Source organism: Emydura macquarii, unplaced genomic scaffold, assembly GCF_026122565.2.
Source record: "Emydura macquarii macquarii isolate MOO-44397 ecotype Brisbane River unplaced genomic scaffold, CSIRO-AGI_Emac_v2 contig_2897, whole genome shotgun sequence".
In the NCBI taxonomy this organism is placed as follows: domain Eukaryota; kingdom Metazoa; phylum Chordata; order Testudines; family Chelidae; genus Emydura; species Emydura macquarii.
In genome coordinates, this window is record NW_027133034.1 from 61,704 (window position 1) to 86,772 (window position 25,069).

The window sequence follows — 25,069 nt, forward strand, 5'->3', positions numbered from 1 at the left end:
TCTGACACACCAATTTTGGTTCACTGATTTCTAGACCTACATTTTCTTATTTACCAAGTATGATCTTAACACAGTCCTTGAGTTATATCAGTAGACCTTTTTGTTAGACTAATTCAATCTTTCAGTTACCCTTTTGTACCTTTTTCCATCAATATCTATTATTATAAGTTACTGTGACATTTTATGAATTTTCACATACTTTTTAAATTTGAGCGCATAATTAGGATAAATTTGTCCACCCAGTTATTGCAATGGTGCATACCCTATCCACTAGATTAAAGGTTATAACAGAGGTCCTCCATTTTGTTTTGGGCTCTGCATTAAGCTTCCGTGGCCAAACGCTTTTCTTCCCATCTATGAATTGTGAGCAGAAAGAGACTTCTCCCTGCAGCCCAGATGTAGGCACCTATATGTGTGAGAAAGATGGGACTTAGCACACATCTTTCTCTTCTGCATCACTCATTGGCTATTTTAGACAGCTCTCTGCCCAGCGTGCTGGTTTTGTGGATGAAAGTGTAAGGTTCCTCTCTCTCTCCATTCATAGCCTAGGTGACTAACTCAGGCTTTGTACATCACAGTATTGTTCCTGTAATTATCTAGGCACCTAAAAATTAGATGTCGCAACACTCAGCTTTGCAACGTCTAGGTTCCTTTGTAGATCCCACATCCTGAAACTGTGACAAAAACCTCATGCTATAGTTACAGTTTGGTCATGAACAGTTACTTATTCTCTAACGCAATCGATCTGGTTTGTTGTGGTGGGTATGTTTGAGGTAATTTGGGGATTCCAGCTATAAAATTTATAAATTGTCTCAGATTATGAACTCTGTATGTACCTTTACCAAGCTGCAAACTCAATTTTAAAGGTGCACCCTTTTGTCTTGTGTTATTCTTTTGCCTCAATTTTGGACTGAAATTCCAATAGGAGTAGTGGCAAAGGCCTAATAATACAGGCTTGTTAAATCTTGATTGATCTCTAGTCAAGAAGGAAGCACCCTAGACAAAAGTTGGCTTCTGTCCTGAACTGGTTTGTCTGTGGAGAAGTTAATTTGGCTACAAAATCACCTGGCAAAGGTCAGGGATCAGCTGAGGAGACTGAGCAGGATGCCACCTGGCAAAGGCTCCCCCCAGCACAACACAAACTATGACCCCCACACTGCTCTCTCACCCCACCCTCATGCTCCTCTCATGCTACTTTCTGACCCCACCCTCAGCAAGTTTTGGGATCTTTGGGCTGCTTTTTAGACGCTGTCATGTGGTCTTGAAATTTTGTGGCAACCCGCCAGCTCAAGAGGGAAAAGCAACCCAGTATGTAGTAGTCTGCCCTACCTACCTTCCTGAACACAGATAAGCCCCCAAGAAAAGGGTGAGCTAGTAAGGGACAATGCTCTTAGGGTTTTTGTTTTCTAAATGATAATCACATAAAGCACAAGAGAGTAGCTAAGTAAATGTTCAATAGAATCTTATGCAGAATATGTACAGATTATACACTTCAACTACCATATGCTTCAATTGTAACCCAGAAGTCTCACACCTTTGGATGGAGTTCTGGGAAAGGGTGTGTTTAAACTATGAGGGAGTCTGCAGGGTCAGCACTAATCCAGCTCTCCAGTGGGGGTGGCAGACAGAGGCTCTGTGCCCTGAGAGTGTGCCTAAAGAACACAAAACTGGGGCAGTGATTGGGATTCACTCAGGCTGTGGAGACTTCATATAGCTAGCAATCTAGAGGTTTGGATTCCTCCCCTCTCCCCCCACAGAAGTCTAGTGAACAGGTGAGAGGGAGATGGTCGACTGGGAGATGTGACAACAGGCATCCAGAGAATACACTTTTTAGTTTTGGAGGCAGAAGTATACACTCTCTGAAGCAAATGTTCAGTGAAAAATATTTTTTTCACAGATCTGTGGATTGCAAGACAACTCTGTATGTTTTGTAAAGTGGTATGCACATCTATGATACTACATAACTACTAATAATTTTACAGTACATCCACTTCTAAAATTATACTTAACTATTGCTGTAGCCCCAATCCTGCAGCCTCTGAATTAAATAGTGGGTTGGTGTTTTTTTGGCCACAGATGTCAGAAGCAGACCTGGCCCTCTACTCCCATCACTACCTCCTCTCTGTGTATTCATTTCTCTTAATTTTGGACTGGAAATCTATTTTTAAAAATGAAAATATAGATGAATCTGTAAAACAATATAAGTACAGTAAAACTGGGGAAAATATCTGCTTGCTGTAAAACATATTTTCTTCTCTTAAGTGTAGGATGCATTTCTTTATCACCTACTTCTTTTATCCTGGATAATATATAGTTACAGTAATTACCATGATTAAGTAATATCTGAACAAATGACTAGTTCACAAGTCAAGACTGTTGTAATAATTCATTGAGCTAAAGACATACATTTTCCTCCAGAGCAGAGAACAGAACTATAAATGCCTTTGCCATATATTAAAAATATAAACAAAGTAATACAAACAAAAATAAAGGCAGAAGCCTCCCTAAAATTAAGAGAATAAAACCTTCCTCTCCAGCCACAATTCTCAAACTTCAGTGTATAATTCCAGTCCAGAGGAAAGAGCTGGGGAAATGGGAAGATATGCTTTTCATTGTGTCCTTCTGGCCAACAGATCTAGGCGATTTTCGACTGAGAGCTAAATCTTGAGTTGTGCGAAGCATGATGCAGCTGAAGGGGAGGGGGGAAGTAATTCTAATCTAAGTCCTTTCCTTTCCATCCCATCCTGAGATAACCAGGGATCAAAATCTCTCACTCACACACTTTCCCCACTTCAACATATTTCCTATGATAGAGTGTAGAGGAATCCTTAATTGCACCTTTAGTTTACCAACCACTTTGCAATGCAAAACAGCTGGAGCCAGGCTGAAGATCTAGTTTTAAGTAGGTGAGCAAATTCCAAAGTTCAGGAGAATGTCCTGCTAGCAACTCCCTCTCTTTTAAATCACGGGGGCCACTTACGGCAACTATGGCAGTATGGCGCCAAAGGGACTGAGAGGAAAAGTCTCAGAGATACAGGCCTTTTTTAGGCTTTATAGCTCAAAACCTATCTGTATATATAAAAATTCCTGCATCATCATAATAGACATACTGATAGGGTTATAGTAGTGGCCTCCTGATCAGTCAAAGGATGCTACAGAATATACAAAATTGAGGGAGATCAAAGCAACTAAAATCTAAAACTGGAATGAATATCTTCCCACATATATCTGACATATTTTAAAGAAACAACTTTTCACTAATTTAAATATTGCTCCTTGGAAGAGCTTGTTTTAGAATGCACAAGGGGAGAGCCGACTCTCAACTATAAGTAACACGCAAGAGTTGGTTCAAGACCTGAACTGATCCACTAAGGAATAGACTACAGCTAATTAACTTCAGCACCATCATGGGAGGATTTGTACCCAACCCGTGCACTTTCAAACAGTAAACTTTAGCATAGAATTTATTTTTAAAGAGAAACCTACTCTTAGACAAAAAGAACAGAGTCAAAAGTGAGGCAGTTAAACTCCTTGGATTTCGCAGGTTGGCCAGCGCCACCCATCATGGGGCCACTGCACGCTGGAACACCCCAGAAACAGGAAAACAATCTCTGGATAAATGGCATCAACCCAAGGAGTTCTTCAAACCCTGCAGGAGCCCTGCAGGCCAAGGAGCCCCAGCTCGAGTGCAGGCCCAGAAAGGCCCAAAGTGACACCGACAGGGAAGTGAAGATGCAGCACCGAACCAGACGGCCCGTTACCATGGCTCAAAACCAAGGCAGAGAGCTTTGCTTTGACTAGCCGGGAAGCTGGTAAGGTGCCAGGGAAACAAACAGGCTCCCAGCGTGTCTCCACGAGGCGGGGAATCAAGGGCCCTTTGCTGTGAACATGCCCCAACCGGACCCGGGAACTCATCCTCCACTTGCAGCCCGCAAGGGAGCAGCCGCACGCGGCCAGCTCTGACGGGACCCCCACCCGCTAAGCAGAGCGGCCATGTGGGCGGGGGGCTGCGGGCGGACGCGCTCCCATCTCCCCCCGCACAGGGACCACCCCGCTGCTTAGCCCGGCGGCCAGGCCTGCTAAGAGGGCGCCCGCAGCCAAGCGCGGCTGGCGGGAGACGTGATCCTGGCCGCGTTTCCCAGGGCCAAGAACTAATACAACCCCGCCCCCTGCGATGAGCTTTACGGCAGCGTGCCCCGACGCTGTCGCGCTACCTCTGGCTAGCCAATAGGAACACCCCCCTCCCCCCGGAAGCCGTAAAACAGGGGGAGTGGTGCGCACGCATTCCCGCAGCCACGGTAGAGAGCGCACGTGTCTTGGTGAGTAGGGGGCTTCGGTGACAGTTATCCGTTCTTCGCTGGCTGTCGCGTGTGGGGAGGGGCGGGTCTGCTCCGCGACTTCCTGGCTGGGCTGGGCTGGGCTGGGCGGGACCCGTTCCGTCCGGCTGCACCGCGCTAGCGTGAGGTGGAGGTCGCCCTTTGGGTCCTTCCCTTGGTGTGTCTGGCGGGGGCGGCGCCGGCGAGTCACTTGGGTGAGGGGACAGGCCCCGCTGAGGAACGCCTTCCCGCGCCGTCACCGTAGGAGGGAAAAGCGCAGCTGGCCTGTGTCGGCGGAACTTGTGCGCCTCGCCGGGCATCGCAGAGGCGGGCTTGTGTAGGGTGAACTGAGGGCTGGCAGGTGCAGCTCAGAGTTTACGCTCTTCCTTCGTCCTCGCTGGGTAACTTCTTGGACGCTGCCACCCCCACGCCTTCCTACCCGCTCAGTGCCGTTCGTGCCAGCCTGGGCATCTGTCAGCGCCTTCCTCCTCGCCCAGCAACAGCTGTCTGACTTCTTCAGTACCGCCCCCTGCGCATGGGGCACTGCCTGCCTCCAGCACCTGTCCAGCAGGGCTCTGCCTCCTCCTTCACATCCCCCTAACTTGTTTGTGCAGCAGCCTCTAACAGGGTTAATTTAGAGAGAGTCAGTGATTGAGTGGGATGGGGTGAGTTATTTTTGATCTTCTAATAAGTACATTTTACTGGTCTACGTTATTGTACATTTTAGGCCCCAGTCTTGCAAACATTTGTGTATTTAACTTTAAGCATGTGAGTAGTCAGTGGTCTACTCACATGCTTAAAATAAAGCATGCACATAAGTGATTGCAGGATAGAGAGGCTTTATTTATGTATCCCTGGCCCAGTCTCACTTCCTTATTTGCATTTATCCTAACCTGTTAGTGCTATATTAATTCTGTACTCTTCAAGGCAGAGACCTTAAGGTAACTACTGTACTCTTGGGTACAGTAAAAATAATAAATATTTAGTAAATAAGGTTTCATATCTAGTTTGATTTTACTTTTCTTAGGTCCTCATCCTGCATCTAATTGCAGGATCTAGATCTTTAGAAGTGAAAACAGATAATGCCTCCTTAAAAAGCAGACGTACAGATTTTCCTAGTGATAAACATAACATTTACTTAGTGTTCAGCTTGATGTTATTAAAAAAAAATTAAAAATACTCAGTTATAGCAGTCACTTTCATCATTTCTGTTAAAAATAGAGGTAGAATAACATTGAATATAAACAGGCAGTTATAATCTTAGTTAACCTGGTTTGATAATCCGGTGCCCAAATGATTACAAGAGAAATGGGAAACTAAATTTATAATGAGAAAAGCACAAGTTAGAAATACAAAATTATGAATTATCAGTCTTTTAGTACCTTTCTTTTTTCTTTTGTCAGTTCTATGATATAATTTATGACAAAGAGAGAATTTATTTTTAAATTAAAGATGTCATTATGCTCTAGAACTAAAACAGATGTGACCATTCATGGTTCCCAACAAGTTGTGCCTCTTTTTCTGTATTTCAGTGTCACCGCTATGGAAGCCAAAGGTAAAAAGAGATTCACAGGAAAAAGTGGAAAAGCACCACAAAGAAAAAATAAATTTAAAAAAGTCAATGGTAAGACTGCAAAGAACACTATATCATAAAACTGTTCTTAGTTAAGGGGTGAAGAATGCAGCGGGTACAGTAAACTCAAATTCATTTGCATAAAAGGATCAATCGTACAAACAATATGTTAAATATAATATTGAAAATGAGGAGCTGTGATGGCGCAAGCGGGTTGCAAAACCTGTGGCTTTCAAAATCTGATCTGAAATACTGTATTGGGTTAAAATTGAAAATGTTTGTTCTCATTTTAGTCCACATTTTCCCACATTGCCAACCATGCTGAAGAATGTAATCTCTTTGCATTCTGTGCTTAAGAGAATCTCTCACAACTGGAATAACAAAATTGCTATAAATTAGGATTGAGGCACTTTAGGAAACTATAGCTCAAGTGAGTGCTTGTCTCTTCACTTTCATGTTCACTGCATTGCTTGTTTTTATTAAATGCAAGGGGGAATATATTCAGCATTATCACCAAATAGCAGATTAATGGTACAAATCTGTTTTACTGTGAAAATAACATGCATGACATATATGAATAATTAATATTATCAAGAACAAAGTCCTTTATTAGGTTCAGGAAGCATAAGTCTAAACAAATTCATTGCCAATTATTTTCTCGTAAGATTTTGGTTTTATTTTAAGAGCAAAATAATCTAATTGTTCAACTGAGAGGATAAGTTGTATGTAAGATCTCTGTACTTTCTTGCAGTGTTCTAAGTACCTACTGCAATTTGTGCTGTCACTTAACTGAATACTACAGATATTTTAAGTGTTTTCAAGAGGCATTTACTAAACAGAAAAGAGGAGAAATTGCTCTGCTAAAATGTATGCTTGTTGTATTCCTGTAGTTTGCAGTCCTTACTGTCAAACTGGTCCTTTAGAAAACTTGCACAGTTTTCTTTGCAACCATCACACAAAACATTTAGCCATTTTATGCCATATATTCCTGGTTGCTTTTGTTGGTGGAAGTTTTCTAAGCATCCACGAGAGAGCAATCTATTACTATGTCTTGTATCTAGAGCCACCAGATACAAGCCAAAGAGAAACTAACTTGCACCCATTCACATTACATGAATTAGATTACTTGTGTTCCTCAAATTGCATGTTTATAGATGTTTGCAGGATTAGGGCCTTAGATTTCGGTCGCAGTGAAACTCTTATTTATAAATAAGGCAACTTTGTTTCTTTAGAATTATCCACTGTTCAGCTTTGATATTGCATTGCATCTGTATGAAGGACTTAAGGGAAAACTCGGAAAAGGATCATAAGGCTATGATGAAAAGGCTAGGTGGGAGGGATACAACATTGTTACAGATTAGTAAGAATGTTGGGGTCTTTTCAGGATCTGAATTTTTATTTATTTTGTGTCAGCATGCATGGATTTTTGCATATTATGTATATTCAATCTAATTGTTGCTACAAAATAATGGATGATAAATAATGGATGATAAAGGATGATGTCCTTTTCAATCTAATTCTGTTTTTGTTTGTGCATAGATCCTGGTCCACCAAAAGAGTTTCATAGCAAAAAAGGTGAGGAGGGAAAGCTTAAATTCAGATCCAAGAAATCTGAGAAAGGAAACCAAAAACTTGGTAAGGCTCGTGTGAAACAATTCAAGAGTAAGCAGCAACCAGAAAAGTTTACTAAGAAGAGAAAACTCCAGGAGGATAACGAAGGTGGTGAGTATATTGGGTTTTTTTAAACCTTTTTTCTTTTGAAGTGATGTATCCTCTGTAAAGTATACCGCTGAAAGAAAATAAGCTTCCATTTTATTGTAGCAATATATATATATTATAAAATGTTAACAGATTTAAGTGGATTCAGAGCTATGCTATAATTGCCTTGAATTGTATGAAATTGTATAATAGATATTTAAGCTGTAAGAGTTTACTGTTCTTTGTTGTAATGACCATAGATGTAAGTAACTAGGTCATGCCTTGGACCTATTATTCTGAGAATTCCATAGTAGAAATTTGCGATAGGCATGATAACAAATATATGTGAACCAAGCTGGTTGCATTAGAAATACAGAGGGAGAAGGGGATTGTCTTACTACTCTTTTCAAAACCCTCCTATATTATAACCAACTTGACATAAAAAAATGCTTCTCTGTAGCACCTATTGGACATCCCATGGAAAATGTTATTTCAGCAAATTTAGGCTCATTACTGTACAAGTCACATGACCTATAGTCTGTGGCAGTGAAAATTCCTGAGAGTTTAACATAGGCAATCTGTAAACTATGCCATCATGCCAAGAAATAAGCCATTTAAACTGGTGCATAATAGTTTGCAGAGAACTTCAAGTATTAAATGACTAAACTAAAGTTCTGACTATTTCTATCATCCACCTTTCAGTCTTACTGATTATTTTTATACAGATCTGATAAAGGCATTGTGAATAGTGAAGCCATTTGGAGATGGTCTTCTTTTGAGGAATACCACTTTGGTATACAAGCACCATCTGCTGGCTAGTGAGTGGTGTTGGTATCAAAATGATTTTGAGTTTTAGTCTTGGCTACTATTTAGAAGCAGGATACAAAACTTGGAGAACAAAGGCTTTTCTTCTCCATTTATAATGTTGGTCTGTAGGCCTGTAGCATTTATTCAGCAGTTAAATCAGTGTTTGCATACTGGATGTTTCTAAATTTTTGTAAATTCATTTTTGTATATATGCATATACAGACAATTTTTAGTAAATATTTAGTTCTGTCACTTTTTTTAATGGTTTAATAACTTTCTGGTTCTGGTGTCTCTTAATGAGAGCTGTCATTTGGTTTCTGTGTCCCAGCAGGAGTACAGTTCTGCATGTAAAGGGCTGTCACCAATGAAGTATGGCTTAATATTTGAGGGAAACCGAAGGCTCATACAGTAACATTTTCTAACTGTTTTAGTTTAGGAATATTCCCCAAACTAAATGAATTTTCTGAAAACTTGATAGTAGTAGAGATGATGGTCGAATTAAATCAGAGTTAGATTAGTTTTTTTAATGAATTTTATCTTAAAACAACTGTAAACCTCCAATCTTACTCATTCAAATCTCAAGCAATGCTTCAGTTGTTGTAACTATATCAACAGACATACAGGTTTTCTATTAACTTTTATTTGCTCATTTCTGCTCTTTAAAAAATTAGCTATTTATTCTGTGATGTAAACAGATTCTAAAATACCTTGCATAAATTGCAATCCTTTAAAAAGTGAGGGAAGGCTTGATATATTGGCGAAAAATGAAGTATGTAGTGCTAAACACTGTTAAACGATTTATTTTACTTCATCTGTTCTGTTGGGTGTCGATTAAACAGTGCTAGTTTGTATGCCTTGCCTCCTGACTTTTCACTTCTGGGAATCTGTATTGTATATATGATTTTTGCTACAAGATGATTAAAGCTAAAAGCAAACATTAGTCAACTTTTTCTGTACCTTGAAGTTCATTTATGACATCTCGTATGAAGAATCCTTTTAAAGTAGTAATCTTGCTGTGCAGCAGTATTTAACCACTGTGTAGTAAAAGCTCCTAATGAATCCAGTGAATGAAAGGATTAAGCATGCAAGAAGGCTTTACATATAAAATCACAGTGGGTAATTGTTGGAGCTGATATACTTAAATCTATAAATGAACTTTTTGAGAATCTTTTTTTGTTCCCCTTCAGTGCTTTACAAACTTGACAGCCTCTTGAACAAATGCCAGTAAAAGAAATGAACATGTTAATAGGAACAAATTTTACAAGACATAAAATCTGTGTATAAGAACAGTTGTTATTCATTAGAGAACAGTAGATCATAAACTGATTGTGGGCTTTAGTTTCATTTTCTCTTTTTTCCTTTTTTAATGTGTATTTTTTTTTAAGCTACATTCCTTCATAAAAGGAGGGTGCCAGTGGTATCGATCAGAGCCATAAACAGTGTTTGCAGCTGGGGATGTATTCTTTTCTAGCACTACATTCTTTAATCCTGACAGTTTATCTGAAGGATGTAAAAGGTTTAATTTTTAAGGGCATCTACTCCTTGTTATCTAAGCTATCACAAAAATTGGTGATTTAAATTATATTTGTAAAATATTCAACTCCCACTTTTTTGGGGGTGGAAGGTGAGGAGAGAAAGGGGATATGTTGAGCCATATTCTGACTCAAAAAGTCACTGGAGGGGCTGTAGGTACATCCTGGGTCAGAATTCATCCTATTAAAACTTTAATTTACCTTCATCCTTTGTAAAAGCTTTCAGAATAATCTGGCAATTGTCTTGCTCTTCCAATATCTGACATCTCCCAGGCAGAAGCTGCCAGTCATAGCAAGTCATCAAGGGTGCAATTCACAAGGGGGACTTCAACTGAGCATTACAGTGCCTAACTATTAGACGACCTGCCACCTAGTGGAATTCACAATCCCGAATTAAATAGCCAGGTTCCCTATACAATGCATGGGGAAAGTTAGGTACCCAAAAAAAGGGATTGACAAAAGCCAGCATGGTGAGTGGGAAGCCGCCTAAGCTAGCTAGTAAGAAATGCAGAGGAGAGGCGTATGGCCTCAAAAAGAGTTAGGCACTTACATCCAGGCCAGAGGGTGGCACCTCCCTCCACTCATGATTCACAGCAGTAAACTCTGACCTGGATTAGGCACTTAAACCAAGGCAGTCCTTTCTCAAGAGAAGCCCATTAGCCTAGTGGCTAGAACGCTTGCCTGGGATGTAGGAGACCTGGGATCAATCTCCATTCAGCCTGAGTCAGAGTAGAGACTTAAACCCAGGTCTCCCAAGTGAGTTCCTTAGCCACCAGGTTTTGGGGTACTCTGGAGTGGGGGTCTCTCAACTTCTCCTGTTGAAGCTGTTCCACTTTGTATCAATGCTTCAATATTCAGAGAGCTAGAGACTATATTTGGTAAGTGGGAAACCAGATTCCAGTCCATGCTCCAATGAATATGAACAACCATCGTTACGTCCTCCATTTTGCGTGGAGCACAGTCAGGTACATCTGCTTGAAGGCAGCCTCTAAGCGCATTTACTGGATCAGTACCCATAGGTGGGGGTTGTGAATCCCCATGCTGCTGGGGTTTAGCCATGATTTCCACTTTTATCAGTGGAAACATGGACTTCTACAATTAGGTGACAGCTGAGCAGGGGTTCTGTGAATGCCACTGGCACCTAAATATTGGACTTAGGCAACTAAAGGAAATAGTTAGATACTGAATCCCCACTGTGAATCTCACCCCAAGTGTTTAGTATGTATTGATCCATTCAGATTAGCTAGCTAAGCAGTCAAGGGCAGATCCTCAGCTCATGTCAATTGTCATAGCTCTGTTGACTTCATTGGACACCAGCTTTTGACTCCTACTGTGTTATAAACAACGGTTTTTTATCATCAGGGTCAGTACCTAAGAAGCCTAAATGGAATCTTTTAAAAAAGAAAAAGAAGGAATTAAAGCAGAGCAGACAGCTTAATGACAAAACAAACTACGATGTAATAGTCAAATCAAAACAAATATGGGAAAGCGTAAGAAGGTAATAATGGCTCTATTATATTTTCTTTCATACAGTTATTTTTAGCTAGTACTCATGCAATGATGAAGAGTTGCTCATTCTGTCTTAGTACCTTCATGAATGGGTATGTTTGTATTTCTCCAAATAAATTCCACGAATAAATTATAATTTAATTAGATAGGATTAGAATTCTGTGGAGGCCTCAGGTAAATTTTGATGACTGACAGTAGAAATAGTCTTGAGTCACCTGGGTTGATCTTGGTAAAAATGTACAGTAAGAGTAAGTGGGCATAAATTTAGGGGAGATTTTTTAGAATAAGATCATTTGAGGCCTGATTCTGTGAAATGCTGAGCATCTTAGGGTCCCATTGGCTCAGGCTCTTTGAAACTCTACTTTTAGGAAGTGAAATATACTGACACTTCTGGCCAAGACATTCATAAATGGGTATCTAAAGGTGGACTCATGGGAGCTCATTTTTAAAAAAAATCTTGGCCTTCTTGCTTTCTAGTTAATGACTTCCAGTTATATTTGTATGTCCGAAAAGATGCTTTCTCATCTAAGATTCTCTTACTTGTCTATTTGTTTTGTAGGAAAAACTGTGACAAGGAGAAGCGAGAGAAGCTAATAAATGAACTACATAAACTGCTTCAGGGGAAAATTAAAAGTGTAAGAAAAATACAGTAACAAACAAAATTAAAAATCAAAGTGGGCAAGTTGATAAACCTCTTTTTTTATGAATGGTGAAAAAGTGAGTTGCACTAAATGACCCTGCTTATCCAGAAGCAACAGGGTACATTGGAAACATCCAGATAGAACAAGGTTTCGGTGAATGAAGAAACTGGGTTTTAAGAGGCTGCACTCTGGGCTTCCAGTCTTTGAGGATAATAACACCAGCCAACTTTGCTGATCAGCTGGCTTTAAAGGGACCTCGTTAGCCAGTCAGCATTCTGATCTGTAAAATTTCCTTTGGACGTAACTGAACTTCGGTTAACTTGAAGTTTGTTAGAGTTGTACTAGTAGTGGATTTTTGCAATGGATTATTTTAAAAACTCACACCAAAGTTAAAGCCCTGATGCACATTTCTATCCTTACATTTTAAATACTAACAGTCTTACTTTTACTTCACTCTTTGGGTGTGTATGTTTGCTGTGTATTGTGGTGAAATATAATCAACCGATGGGTTTTAAAGTGAATTGAAATTGTGACTGCTCGGTGCCGCCTGCTGCTTTAGATTGAACATCCTGATTGTATTGTCTTGTGCTGGTGAGACTGCATGACTGCTGTCCCTGTAGGAGTCTCAGGAAAACAGAGGGGACTATTCCAGTCAATAAAATATTAAATATCTTTTATACATATTTACAAATGATCACAAAACATTCCACCGTCTGTAGTTGCAAGTATTGACTGTTTGGTAAAAAAAAAATACTGGAGCAATGAAGACTATTAAAACTACACTTAAAACTTGTTTTGTTTCTTTATACTTTATTTATTTATATAGCACCTATTTGCTATAGCATCTTATGTGCGCATAAAACTCTACAGTTAACAGAGTAAATGTGTTTAAAATAAACTTTTGCAGTTTAATGTCATGCAAAAGGCTGAGATGATAAAAATGTTGATATCTTACAGATGGCATTTGCACATGACTCAACTCGAGTTATCCAGTGTTTCATTCGGTATGGCAATGACAAGCAAAGGCAAGAGACATTTGAAGAATTAAAAGGTTTTTTTTTCTTTCCCTTTTACATTGTATTTGCTATGAACACTGGCATTGTTTTGTATAATGTTGTAGCTTTCCTTAATGTATTTCCTCACAGCCAAAACTTTATGGGTACACTTTAAATTACTTTTTTCTCTCTAGGTGTCACTTTCTGATAAATGAATCCTGATTGGTTGCAAGAGGTCCCTGAGCAATGGCTTTTAGTTTTGTTTTGTACGGAGGTAAACAAACATTGAATTTTAAGAGGCAATGAAAGGTAATTCCGCTTTTTCTTTTTTCCTCCCCAGATAGTCTACTAGAATTGAGCAAATCCAAATATTCCAGAAATATTGTAAAGAAGTTTCTCCTGTATGGGTGGGTATGAAGAAGTAAATCAGTGTTTTTTCCATGGATAAGTTGTTTAAATTTTTGGATGTGACTGTACCTCTTTATTAATAATCTGCATTTTGTGAATAATGGCTTTGGCCCATGGTAGTGAATGGCCTGTGCACTCCTCACCCTTCCTTCTCTGCTTCTACGCCATTGCAGAGATAACTGGGAAATAGAAGATTGAGTGAGAATGCCTACATGGATCCAAGTTCCAGCCACCTACAGGCTAACACACCCCATCAACAAACCTATTCAGTCCACACACTTCCAAGCAGAGATTTATGTTGCAGTTAATGATGCCTGAAGTAGTATTAACTGGTGCTGGGCTCCCTTCATATCTGTGGATGCTAGTGAGAAGCATCAGGAGCAATCAGCTAATGGCAGCACTACTGCTACTACCATGGATATGAGCTTTTTGTTTGTTCAAAATGCCCACTCTGTGGTCTTCCAGACCCCTCATCCTGAGTTCATTTTCTAACTGTATTTTCATAGTAAGTGTTTGGTTAAGGTCACAGGTTTACGTGCCTGTCTGTTATATTACCTTGCTAATACTTAATCATTTAAATATGTACATTTCCAAAAATAAACCTAATAACATCTCTCTTTTTCCCTAATCTCATCCTGTTTCTTGGTGTCCATCTTCATGCATGGTACAGAACAAAACCACAGGTTGCAGAAATAATTAAAAGCTTTAAAGGTCAGGTAAGAAAAATGCTCCGCCATTCTGAAGCATCTGCTGTAGTAGAATATGCATACAATGATAAAGCTATTTTGGAGCAAAGGAACATGCTAACGGAAGAGCTCTATGGGAACACGTTCCAAGTTTACAAGGTAATGTTTCCAGTCCTTCCTCCATTTCTAGTCTATGATATTTTATTCATGTTACTGCTGTATCGTTCCCTTTTCTGATATCCTTAAATTAATTATGTCGTAAAGCGTTGCTCAAATGTAAACTTTTTTGTATTTCAGATTAATGTTTAACAGCACATTTCCATTATAGATTAGTGGGTTTTTGCTTTCATTTAATTTGGGCTGGGATTTTTCAAAGGAGCATAAGTAAACTGGGCACCCAAATCCCTTAGGGTTCTTTGAAAATCTCATCGCTGGGTAACTTGACTGTCTTCCCCATCCTCCTATTCAACGTCAAATCTATTGTGGAAGTGACAAAAGTAACCTTTTAACTTGTCCAATGTGAAGTCTATAAATTAACCTGGAGTGGAAAAAGTCAACCATAAACTAGTCAAGTATTTAGAAAATAACATTTTGAGAGAAAGATTGTGTCAGGAAGCAAAATATTGGGTATATAAAGAAAAATTGTCACTTGCATTTTCTACTCTGATTCAGATGCATTCATATTTTGAGAACAACTTGTTTTTTGAGCCAGTAGGATTTGTTTTCTCTTGACAAGTCATCTTTTTGTTTGTGTTACTAAAATCTTTTGCATCGTCATCGTAGACCATGCATATTTTTCCCTGGCTATTACATAATTTTAGCTGGGAATAAAAATGAACCTTAAAGATATAAATTAAACATGCATATAAGATTGTTTTTTGTAAATCTCTCCCGCCACCCTCCTCCCCCATTGCCTGTGCAAGGTTTGGGCATGTGTTCTTAGTTTGAAATTGAGTATTTTTGCCCTTCAGTCTTCAAATTGCAATCCTTACTCTCTTTATCCTAACATGGAAACAAAAGTAACAAGTGTATATGTTAGAGAGGAAACATTGAATGAAGTCTCAAAGAAAGGAGGTTTTTTAGGAATTCTAATGTTTCCAGACTTAAGGGTGTAAGGATTAATTCTCTGTACAGATACCAGATTTAACAATTGACAAGGAAAATAATTTTGCTTTTTTTCTGAAGCCAAGAATCAAAATATTTCAAGACCTGAGTTCTTCAAAGCTTTGGTTTTGTAACGAATTGTATCATACTCTTTTATTAAAGACTTCCAGCTCTTTTTGTTTCTTCCTTTTAATGAGCCACTGATCAGTAGAACCTTCTGTCTAGTCAGCTGGCTCTGCTAATAGCAGCTTCTCTTGGGATAGTTACCAGTGTTGTTAATGGACTGGACCCCAAAAGGTGCTCTCATATTTGATGGACCAGCACTCCTCCCTAGTCTTGGAAAGGAAAATTCCAGGAGGCTTCCTCCTTCTGTTCTGTTGGATAGCAATATATAGTCCAACTGATGTGTTGCTATGCCTTGCCTTGCCTTGATGCTTTGAAATCATACAGGGAGAGAGGTGCATCATTATATGTACTTAGCATGTTGCCTTTGGTCCGATTCTCATTTCCCCGTGTTATGCCTGACAATGGTATGAATATTTAGAAGTATATGTTGTCAGAGACCTATGAAGAGTGTAGAAGTGTAGGTCAGTTTGTTTGCTTTTGTTTAATTCGTATAAATTTGTTTAGTTTTTAAATTTTAACTATTTTTTATATCTTTAAAATGGAGTAACTTAATTTTTGTTTAAACTCATGCAAAACTCAATTAAGATATGAAGATTATTGCATATACTATGTGGTCTTTTTCCTTCTCAAATTGTGAATGTATGATGAAGAAAACATTTCTTTGGAACCTGAAAAGCAGTAGTCCTAATTAAACCTGGTGTGGGATGTTTTTGTTTCAGTCACCAGTTCACCCTACACTGGACAAAGTATTAGGGGCTCATCCTGAAAAGCAAGAGGCCATTATGGATGAAATGAAACAGATTCTTACCCCAATGGCACAAAAGTAAGGACAAAAATAACTTTCTGTGAACAAGACATGATGATCTGAGCAAATTGTGTGTGTGGTATTATGATCATGGTGGAAATAGTGCTGTTTTCTTTCTTGTTCAGCCACTATTTACTACTGCAAACATAGTGACTGTAATTCTACCCACTAGCAATTTTAAAATCTGTATGGAATATTTCTCACATATTAGACTATCAAAAGACAGTTCATGCAGTTCTTATAAAATACTGTAAATTTCAGGTATATTGTACTATAAAAAGAAACATCTACAGAATTAAGCAGCCTGGTATTTCTTTATAAAGGAGAATCAGACAGACTGACATTGGAAAACATCCTGCTAGGTGTGCAAAAGTGGAGTTCTTGATTGACTCCTCTATACATTTAAAAGAACTGGGTTTTGTTGTTGTCTAAGAATACTTTATCTATGACACCTAGTTGATGCATCATCAGGGCTGCTGGTTACAACTTCTCTTCCACACTATGACTTGACTTCCTGAGCTGGAAGAACATCCTAATACTTTCAGCATCGTAACACAGATAACTGCAAGTTACAGTTAGACCATAGGAAATGAAATTGTGTGTTTTGAAAGGGTGTATGACTGTCTTTTTTTTTTTTTTTTTTTTCCCCCTCTCCTTCCCCCTCTTATACACAGAGAGGCTGTGATAAAGCACTCACTGGTACATAAAGTATTTTTGGACTTTTTCATCCATGCTCTCCCAAAACAAAGATCTGTAAGTATTTCTATAGTGTCGTTAGTAGAAATGTTTTAATTTCTTGCAGTAATTTTAATAAACTAACTGTAGAGTTTTGTTAAATGCCCCAGATAGCAAGCTAGGTGGGATATTCAGCACACAAGTGTTTCTTCTGGGTTTTTTGTATGTTTATGTTTTAGGTTTCCTGAAGTTCACCAACTCCTTCCTTCTGAAATACCATGGCCTGACCCTTGAGGATTCTGTGCTTTGTAGACATGAAACAAATACCAAAAAGTTCTTAACATTAAAATTTTGGTGATTAAACCCCTTTATCTTGTTTTAGGTGACAAGCTCCTTGAGGTTGTTGATAGGATATCCTCATTTTTCTTTAGCTGCAGGTTATCTTTAAAACAAACAATCAGAGTTTCTTTGAGTAATAATTACAAAAGAAATATTATTTAGGAACTTTTATCCTGTAGTAATAAGAAATACTTTTGTCCTTCATTATTATGCATAAACTTAATTAAGTTGAAGTCATTCATGTAAATGAGTGTGTCATCTTAACTGGAAGTTTTTCTCTAACCATGGAGACTCTAGGAGATGGAGATATACATCAGTAATGCCTAGTAATTTGATGTTTGCTGTGTTATAACTGTGTTGATCCCAGGATATGAGAGAGACAAGTTGGGTAAGGTAATATCTTTATTGGACCAACTTCTGCAGGTGAAAGAGACAAGCTTTTTAGCTACACTGAGCTCTTCTTCAGATAGATGAGCAAGATGTAGCTTAAAAGCTTGTTTTTTTTTTTCATCCACAGAAGTTGGTCCAATAAAAGATATTACCCCTCTCACCTTGTGTCTCTAGTAATTTCATGGTTACTGTGCATTCTCACAATAAAACACTACTTTGTCCGATTGTGTACAACAAATGGTTTTAATGAAATTTCACAGTAAATTTGCAATAACTAAAAAATGGTTCCCATAATAACTGCAACAAATGAGTCTTTTCAAAGCATGCAGTGATTCTTTGATGGTCTCTCCAAAGGTAACTTACTTGCAGTGGTGATTTTCTAAAAGTGGCAATAGGTCTTGAGTCTACACTTTTTGGTGGCTGCAGCACAGACTTTAATGGTGCAGCAGCAGGGCCATACTGTGTAAATAGCTGTGTGCCCACATGACCATCCTTCTTTCACATCCTATATCAAGAAGTTTGGATTCTTTAACTTAAGAATCTACAGAGGTACTAATACATTAACTCCCCAGTCATCAATGCTCGTGATTACAGTTTTGAGAGGGAAAGTCTAAGCATATGTCTATGCCACATTGACACAGCTACAGGGCTGCAGCTATGCTGCTGCAGCACAGATGTCAATTTCTATGTCAATGGAAGTGGTTTTTCCACTGATTTAAGTAAACCATCTCCAAGATATGATAACTAGGTTGACTGAAGAATTCTTCTGTCAGCATACCTGAATCTACGATGGGGTTAAGTCAAACTAACTAAATTACACAGGGTTCAAAACTTTTCACAGCCCTGAGCAGTGTAGCTAAGTCAACCTAACTTTTAGATGTAGAGTAGGTCAAAGAAATGTCTACAGCTTTAGGGCCGCCTTGATGCCAGTTGCATAGGCCAAAGCAATACAAGAGTGTGGATCTAGGCCCAATGATGCTCTTCACAGGCTGCGGGTAAAAATGTATCTTTTTCTCTAAAACTCTTCTCAAAAAAACAGCCCACAGTTATATCTTTTCTTCCTCAGGAAATGATTGAAGCCATCAGAGAAGCAGTAATCTACCTGGCACATACACATGATGGAGCCCGAGTAGCCATGCATACTTTATGGCATGGTACACCCAAGGTACAATATGCACTTTAGCCTACTCAACCCTATGCCATAGATTGTTAGTTTGCTCTGCTGTCATCGGAAGCTTTGATTTTGTTTGTGCCTGAGATTGTTGTGTATTGCTTTTTCCAGTGATCTTTGCACTAATGCAATTACCCTGTGTAGATTACTTTGCCAGAGCATGCAGGCAAACAGGCCAGATATGTCCCTGACCTATTAGCAAATGTTGACTATATGAGGGTGGAAATAGCGCACACAATTTTTTACAGTGGTAAAACTTTTTTTTAAGTGGTTTGTATGGGAAGTGCCAAATAGTGCTTTTAACTCCTTGAACATGTAACACGTTCCTCAGTATCTATCCCTTAGATTTCCTGTAGCTGGAGAAATTTGAAGGTGTGGAAAAGATGGTAAAGAAGCTCACAATATAGAACATGTTTAGCTTCAGAATGTAGAAACTTTAAAACTTAAAATTATAATAAACTGAAAGGCTTCTCTGTCTGCCTAGACTTGTGTTCAGGGTTTCTCCTTCAGGAGTTGGTGATATGTCAAGCCATATAGGGATTGCAGTTCCCTGCTCTGCTGTATGTGTTAGAGGTGTCAGGAGCTCTTGCAGAAGTAACATGGAACCTAAACCTTTCCATTTAAGGGTGTGTCTGCACAGCAGCTGGTATTGTGCTTTCCAGCAAAGGTAAATGCTAATTCAATCAGAGCTAGTGTGTGTCCACACTAAAAATAGCAGAGTAGCTGAGGCTAGCTGCCAGTGTACACGCCAACTTAACCACTGGAGTACATACTTCGGTGACTAGCCTGAGCTGCTGCTGCCTATGCCACTGCAACTACATTTGTCCTTTCAGTGCGCTATCTGTGCTTGAAAGCATGCTTCCAGCTGCTGTATAGATGTACGTTAAGTGAAAGGAAATGAGTTACATTTTTTTTAATGAACTTGTAATTTAAGTCTGCCTACTTTGGTAGGTCAAGGGGCTTAAGTAGAATGGTAAAAAGGAGGTAGAGCAGTGGCTGAAGAGCCCAAAAATGAAGGCCAGTCTTTTGGAGGAGGTGCTTTTAGTGAAGCCCCTTCAGGACAGAGTCCCTGCTGATACATAGTTTAGGAGCCTTAGAGGAGAAGTAGAGGTATGTAAGATAAGATTTCCCTCTTGTATACTGTAGGAGTTGTGCCACGGTGGGCTGACTATCTAGGCATAGGGGGTTGGCAGACGGACCTTCTCCTGTACACCGCAGGAAATCCGCAGCTAGGGGATGTCCCTTAGGCAAGCAACCTTTATCTTTAAAATATAAGGAATTTGGTAACAGCTGCTCTTTCTCAGTTTTCCCCCAGCCAGCCCAATCTTGCAGAAAACCTAAGGGTTTCTCTACTGTGCTGGGTCTTGCTACAGAATTTGGGTCTAACATTTCAGTCTCCGTTCCAAAAGTAACTCTTATCATAGTCATTTCTGCTTTTTAAGAAATGAGCTGAAATTAAACTCCTATGAAGAAGCTGAAAATAGCAACTTAGTAAGCCTTTGTTGTCAAAAATGTAATAACTAATGTTTCTCCTTCTTTGGATAGGATAGAAAAATCATTGTGAAAACCATGAAGACATATGTTGAAAAAATAGCTACTGTGAGTGTTTATAAACCTTATATTAAAGTAGTCACTGAAGCTTTATAATAACTGTCAAATCATTCCCAGTTTGCAAAATATGAATTTGAATTTACTGTGAAGTTAGAAGAAACCAGAGTCTTCATAGTAAACTTAGACTTAAAATAGAGATGCTTAACTATATAAAATGTTAATGTACATTTTTATAGAAAGAGACTTGCAAGAATAAAAAACTCACGAGCTAGGTTTATATTTGATGCTACAAAATGTCTTACAAATTCCCAGTATACTGTCTCTCCTGCAACTTGTGCAGGTGTTGCGCACATATTATCATTCTGATTTTTTCAAAATTTTGTCACTTCCTTGTTAGTGTGTGAAATGCTCAGAGAAACAAAATGGGAAGCTCAGATATCATACATGCCATACTGTCACAGTGAACAAATGGGGAAAAAGGTTATTTTTCCCAGTCTTTCAGTTATAGTAATTGTAGGTATCACTCATAGCAATGATAAGTTGAAAAAAACTTCAGACCAAAGTGTCTGTTTGACTAATCAGGCACATTGATGGAACTGGACTGTAACCTCTCAGGAAACAGGGCCAGGCATTGTGGATAAATCATTGAAGATTAAGAAAGAAGTAGAGAAGAATACCAAAACTATGTTACAAATAAGTAGTACAATCTCATATTGCAGGGAGTCTTGGTTGCCTCTTTGTAAAGGAATAGAATAATTATATATCTAGCCCAGTGTCTTGTCTTCTGACAGTGGTGGCTGCCAAATTCTTCAGAGGGAATGAACAAAACAGAGCAATTATAGCATGATCTGTCCCCTGTTGTCCAATCCCAGCATCTGGCAGTTTGAGACTTGGGGACACCCAGAGCATGGGGTTGAATCTCTGACCATCTTGGCTAGTAGCCATGCATGGGCCTATCTAATTCTTTTTTGAATCCAGTCATAGTTTTGGCCTTCACAACCTCCCCGGCAACAAGTTCCACAGTTTACTCTGTGTTGTCTGAAGTACTTCCTTTCGTTTCTTTTAAACTTGATGCCTCTTAATGTCATTGGGTTACCCCTGGTTTTTGTGTTTTGTGAAGGGCTAATTAATATTTCCATATTCACTTTTTCTATACCATTCATGATTTTTATAGACTTCTATCATATCCTCCCTTGGTTGTCTCTTTTTCAAGATGTACAGTTTCGGTGTTTTTAATCTTTCCTCATATGGAAGCTGTTCTATACCCATAATCAATTTTGTTGCCCTTCTCTATTTTTTCCATTTCTAATGTATCTTTTTAGAAATGGGGTGACCAGAATGGCACACAGTATTCAATGTATGGTTGTACCATGGGTTTATATAGTGGCATTATGATATTTACGGTCTTATCTATCCCTTTCCTAATGGTTCCTAACATTTTGTTAGGCTTTTTGACTGCCGCTGCACATTAAGCAGATGTTTTCAGAGAACTATCCACAGTGACTCCGAGCTCTTTCTTGAGTGGTAACAGCTAATGTCATCATTGTGTATGTATAGTTGGGATTCTGTTTTCCAATATTCATTACTTTGCATTTATCAACATTGAATTTCATCTGCCATTTTGTTGCCCAGTCTCCCAGTTTTGTGAGATCACTTTGTAACTCTTCACAATCTGCTTTGGATTTAACTATCTTGAGTAATTTAGTATCATCTGCAGATGTTACCACCTTACTGTTTTATCCCTTTTTCCAGATAATTTTTGAATGTTAAACAGCACTAGTCCCAGTAGAGACCCCTGGGGGACACCACTATTTACCTCTTTCCATTCTGAAAACTGACCATTTATTTCTACTTAGTTTTCTGTCTTTTAACCAGTTACTGATCCATGACAGGACCTCCCACCTTATCCCATGACTGCTTACTTCGCTTAAGAGTCTTTGGTGAGGGAGCTTGTCAAAGGCTTTTAGAAAGTCCAAATAGACTTTATCTGCTTTATCTTTATATCCCACCCCACCCCCTGAGAATTCTAATATATTGGTGAGGCATGATTTCCATTTACAAAAACTCTGACTCTTCCCTAACAAATCATGTTAATCTATTCATCCTCTTCAGTGAAAATCGATTCAGAGAATTCATGTGGCTTCTCCGTAATGGCTTTGTCTTTCTTGAATGCTCCTTTAGTATCTTGATCATCCAGTGGCCCCACTGATTGGTTGGCAGGCTTTCTGCTTCTGATGTATTTAAAATATTTTTTACTGTTTTAGTTTTTGTGGCTTTTGCTAGTTGCTCTTCAGATTCTTTTTTGGCCTGTCTAATTATACTTTTACACTTGACTTACCAGAGTTTATGCTCCTTTCTGTTTTCTTCAGCATGATATGACTTCCAATTTTTAAAGATGCCTTTTTGCCTATGGTTTTTTTTTTTTTTTTTTTAATTCTGCTGTTTAGCCATGGTGGTGGTTTTTTTGTTTTTTTGTTTTTTTGTTTTTTTTAAATTTGTGCCTCTGTTATGGTGTGTTTTAAAAAGTTACATGCAGCCTGCAGGCATTTCACTCTTGTGACTGTTCCTTTTAATTTCTGTTTAACTATCTTCCTCATTTTTGTGCAGTTCTCCTGCTTGAAGTTAAATGCTACTGTGGTGGGCTTCTTTGATATTCCCTCCACAAGGATGTAAAATTTAATTACATTATAATCACTATTACTGAGCTGTTCAGCTACATTCACCTCTTGGACCAGATCCTGTTCTCCACTTAGAACTAAATTGAAAATTGTTTCTCTTCTTATGGGTTCCAGTTCTAGCCGCTCCAAGAAGCGGTCATTAATGGTGTCTAGAAATTTTATCTCTACATCCCATCCTGTGGTTACAAGTACCCAGTTAATATGGGGATAATTGAAATCCTCCATTATTGATTTTCTGTTTTCGTAGCCTCTCTAAATTACCTGAGCATTTCACAATTGTCTTCACCAGGTGGTTGATAGTGTGTTTCTACTGCTACACTCTTACTATTCAAGCATGGTATTTCTATCTGTAGAGATTCTGTGGTACAGTTTAATTCATTTCAGATTTTTACTATATTTGACTCTGATTTTTCACATATAGTGCCATTCCCCCACCAGCATGACCTACTCTGTCATTGCTATATATTTTGTACCCTGGCATTACTGTGTCCCATTGATTATCATCATTCCACTAAGCTTCTGTGATATTTATTATATCAATATCCTCATTTAATACCAGGCACTCGAGTTCACCCATTTTATTATTTAGAATTCTAGCTTTTGTATACAAACACTTATAAAACTTGTCAATATTTAGGTGTCTGCCTTCACATGATGTAATTGAGTGGGACTCTCTTTTTTTTTTTCATTTGACTGTTTCTCTTCAGTTCTTATCTGTGATTTATCAACTTCTATCCTCTCCTCTTTTTAGTGCATCCCTGTTAATAGATCCTCACCTAAGGGATGTCTCTGTCAGAACCATGTGCTCTACATCTGTCGGCTTTCTCCCAAGCCCTTAGTTTAAAAACTCCTCTACAACCTTTTTAATTTTATATACTAGCAATCTGGTTCCTTTGCATATAGACTCCTTCAGCAAGTCTGTCTTCCTTAACAGCACAGAGGCTGTCAGACTGAGGGTGAGACTGCTCTACTGTGTCCCGGGAAGTCTCCTCTACGTACCCCTCTGTCCCCCTTAGCTCCACCGGTTCAGCTTCTCTGGCATCAAGAGCCTATACATGGTCTCTGAGAGCCATAAGCTGCTTGAACCAAGTGCATACATATGCCACTTGCCCACTGGTTAACAACTACTAATGGGATTTGGGATCAAAGTCTCATTAAAATACTCTCAGCCTTGCCTACCAGGCCTCTAGGCTCAGCACGTGGCCACACTATAAGTTTTAATCAGGAGGGGACACAGTAAGCAGCAAGCACCCAACAGACACAAGCTTAACCCAAAGGTCGTGTAGTCTTGCATGCTTTACCTGGAGAACTTCTTCACAGAACTTCCCTGTTTGCTGCTCCTGTTCACTAGCTATTATGACATGCTTCAGAGCAAAAGCTAACTGCCATCTGGAACTGTAAAGAAATTGATGAAAAGAGTCTCATTGGCATCCATGGGAGTTGGGTTTTGCTCTTATTCTGTAGGTTTGGACTTAACTAAGACTAGCTCTCCAGAGAGTTGGTGAGAGATTTTAATTGTAAGGTAAAACTACTGGAGAAATGACTTTACTTTTTATTCTGTAAAGCAAATCTTTGGCCTCAGTTGATGAGTATTCATGGATTCCATTTGTCAGTTACATAGTAGGAGGTTATTGATAGCTGTGTGGTATGCTGCATTGTCTAGACAGGGAAATTCATCAATTTAGAGGGGCCACTCCTATTTTTTTATCACTTTTGTTTTAAATGCTTTTCTTAAACATTGCCTCCAGAAAATAATTATATGTTGTAGACTACTTCTGCCTGGCATTAGACAAAATCATTCATCAGACCTTTAGTGTAGTTTTTCACAATTTGGGCAAGTTTTCATTACAGCTAACCCTTAGGAAATTTATGTGTATGTAGGGCAGCTTTGCATATCTCTAAACCATCTTGATACCTTCCCCTTACAGGGTGAATTCTCTCACTTGGTCTTGCTGGCAGCGTTTGATTGCATTGATGATACTAAGCTCATGAAACAGCTAATCATATCTGTAAGTAGTTGAATTTTCCTAAAATAGTATATTAAATGTTGCAAGTACAATTAAAA

The 25,069-nt window shown here is 38.8% G+C and overlaps 1 protein-coding gene across 3 annotated transcripts in view; it reads left to right on the forward strand.

Annotated features, from left to right (window-relative positions):
- Positions 1-4,292: 4,292 nt before the first annotated feature.
- The window catches only part of PUM3 (pumilio RNA binding family member 3), a 38,003-nt gene continuing 17,226 nt past the window's right edge, over positions 4,293-25,069 (forward strand). The window contains exons 1-13 of one of the 3 annotated variants that reach the window (XM_067569342.1): positions 4,293-4,319; positions 5,849-5,940; positions 7,429-7,611; positions 11,289-11,424; positions 11,995-12,070; positions 13,034-13,127; positions 13,412-13,478; positions 14,150-14,324; positions 16,115-16,218; positions 16,875-16,953; positions 18,671-18,769; positions 20,321-20,374; positions 24,933-25,013. In XM_067569342.1, coding sequence (XP_067425443.1) covers positions 5,859-5,940; positions 7,429-7,611; positions 11,289-11,424; positions 11,995-12,070; positions 13,034-13,127; positions 13,412-13,478; positions 14,150-14,324; positions 16,115-16,218; positions 16,875-16,953; positions 18,671-18,769; positions 20,321-20,374; positions 24,933-25,013 — 1,230 coding nt within the window. In that variant the 5' untranslated portion in view covers positions 4,293-4,319; positions 5,849-5,858. Of the gene's footprint in view, positions 4,320-4,855; positions 4,982-5,848; positions 5,941-7,428; positions 7,612-11,288; positions 11,425-11,994; positions 12,071-13,033; positions 13,128-13,411; positions 13,479-14,149; positions 14,325-16,114; positions 16,219-16,874; positions 16,954-18,670; positions 18,770-20,320; positions 20,375-24,932; positions 25,014-25,069 lie in introns of those variants that run through there. The other 2 variants (XM_067569343.1, XM_067569341.1) reach the window with 2 other exon arrangements.